The 1400-nt window shown below is 26.6% G+C and overlaps 1 protein-coding gene across 1 annotated transcript; it reads left to right on the top strand.

The window, feature by feature from the left end:
• Positions 1-894: 894 nt before the first annotated feature.
• Positions 895-1273, top strand: LOC126909096 (CGG triplet repeat-binding protein 1-like; the record flags this gene model as incomplete). Its single annotated transcript, XM_050691481.1, has 1 exon — positions 895-1273. A coding segment is annotated over exon 1 (379 nt), but the record flags the coding sequence as incomplete, so codon positions are not given.
• Between the last annotated feature and the right edge of the window lie 127 nt (positions 1274-1400).

Below are 1400 nucleotides of genomic sequence, written 5' to 3'. Positions count from 1 at the left end.
AGCTTATTTGATGTACCATAATATGAAAAAAAAAATTTGTCCCGACACCTTCTATGCGCAAATGGCTACCGTATTCAAAAATATGCTATTTTTGTGTTAAAATCCTGGGTTTTGTATTTTATTTTATTTTAAAATATCTTATAAGGGCAATACACTGACTTTCATGAATATTTTATAATTTAATTGACATAGAATAAAGTTCATAAAATATAAGAAATTAAACTTATTAAAATTTTTTATTTTTTTAAAGTCAAAAAAGGAATTTTTAAATTTAAGTTAGCTCTATAGCCAATTTTATCATGCGTCATAAGTAGAGGTCGGAATTATATTCTTTAACATATTTTTTTTGAGCGTATGTAGACATGCGGGGGTTCGAAATCTTTACAAATCGGGAAACAAAGATATCAATAGCAAAAGTTTTTTTTGCATATTTGAGAATATTTTAAGTTAAAAGAATATTTTGCTTAAAAAAGAATATTTGAGAATATTTCGATTAATTTTATGGAATTTGGATTTTTTTTGTTGCTTTGACCAAAATTATACATAATATTATACTAAATAAATTTAGTCTGTTATTTTTTAGAAAACTATGTGTAGATTTATGATTAAAATGCTTTACAAGTCATGTAAAGTAGAAATGAATTAGAAAAACATTATAAAAATAACTCTAAATATTCGTTTATCATTATAAATGATAATCATTATTATCGTGTTCCTAGAAGAGGTAGGTACAAAGATTATTGTACAACATAAATGATGTAAGTGTGTGGTTGAATTAGTTGACATTCAATCTGTCTATCGTTCTTTGTCGCTCGTCGTGTATACGTAGTATTATCATACCGAGTGTAGTTTCATTTCTTTTAGTTGTTTGTTTTTAATTACTTATTTTCCAAAATGCCGAAAACCCCACCAAGCAAATTAAAAAATTTAATTGCTCAGTGGATACTACCACTAAATAAAGATAATGTAAACTTTAAAATTGATGGGACGACTCTTTTTTGTCAACTGTGTGACAAACACATACCATGCATTAAAAAGTCTCAAATAATCCAACATGTGAACACATCATCACACCAAGAAGCTTTAAAGCGTAAGTCTAATAATCCAAAACAATTGTTTTTACCAGAATCTACATCTAAAAAAAATGTAAATGAATTGTATGAAGACCTATGTTTGAGTTTAATTGTTGCTAATATACCGTGGTATAAGCTACAAAATCCACAATTTCGAGCTTTTTTAGAAAAATATACTGGCAAACATATACCTGATGAAAGTTTATTACGAAAAAATTATCTTTCCCTTTGTTATGATAAAACTTTAACTAAAATAAAAAATGATATTGGTGAAAATAACATTTGGATCGCGGTTGATGAGACAACAGATATAAACGGTCGTTATGT

Source organism: Daktulosphaira vitifoliae, unplaced genomic scaffold (genome assembly GCF_025091365.1).
Source record: "Daktulosphaira vitifoliae isolate Bord-2020 unplaced genomic scaffold, ASM2509136v1 Scaffold_117, whole genome shotgun sequence".
Taxonomy (NCBI): Eukaryota; Metazoa; Arthropoda; class Insecta; order Hemiptera; family Phylloxeridae; genus Daktulosphaira; species Daktulosphaira vitifoliae.
This window is presented reverse-complemented; position numbering and strand designations above follow the sequence as displayed.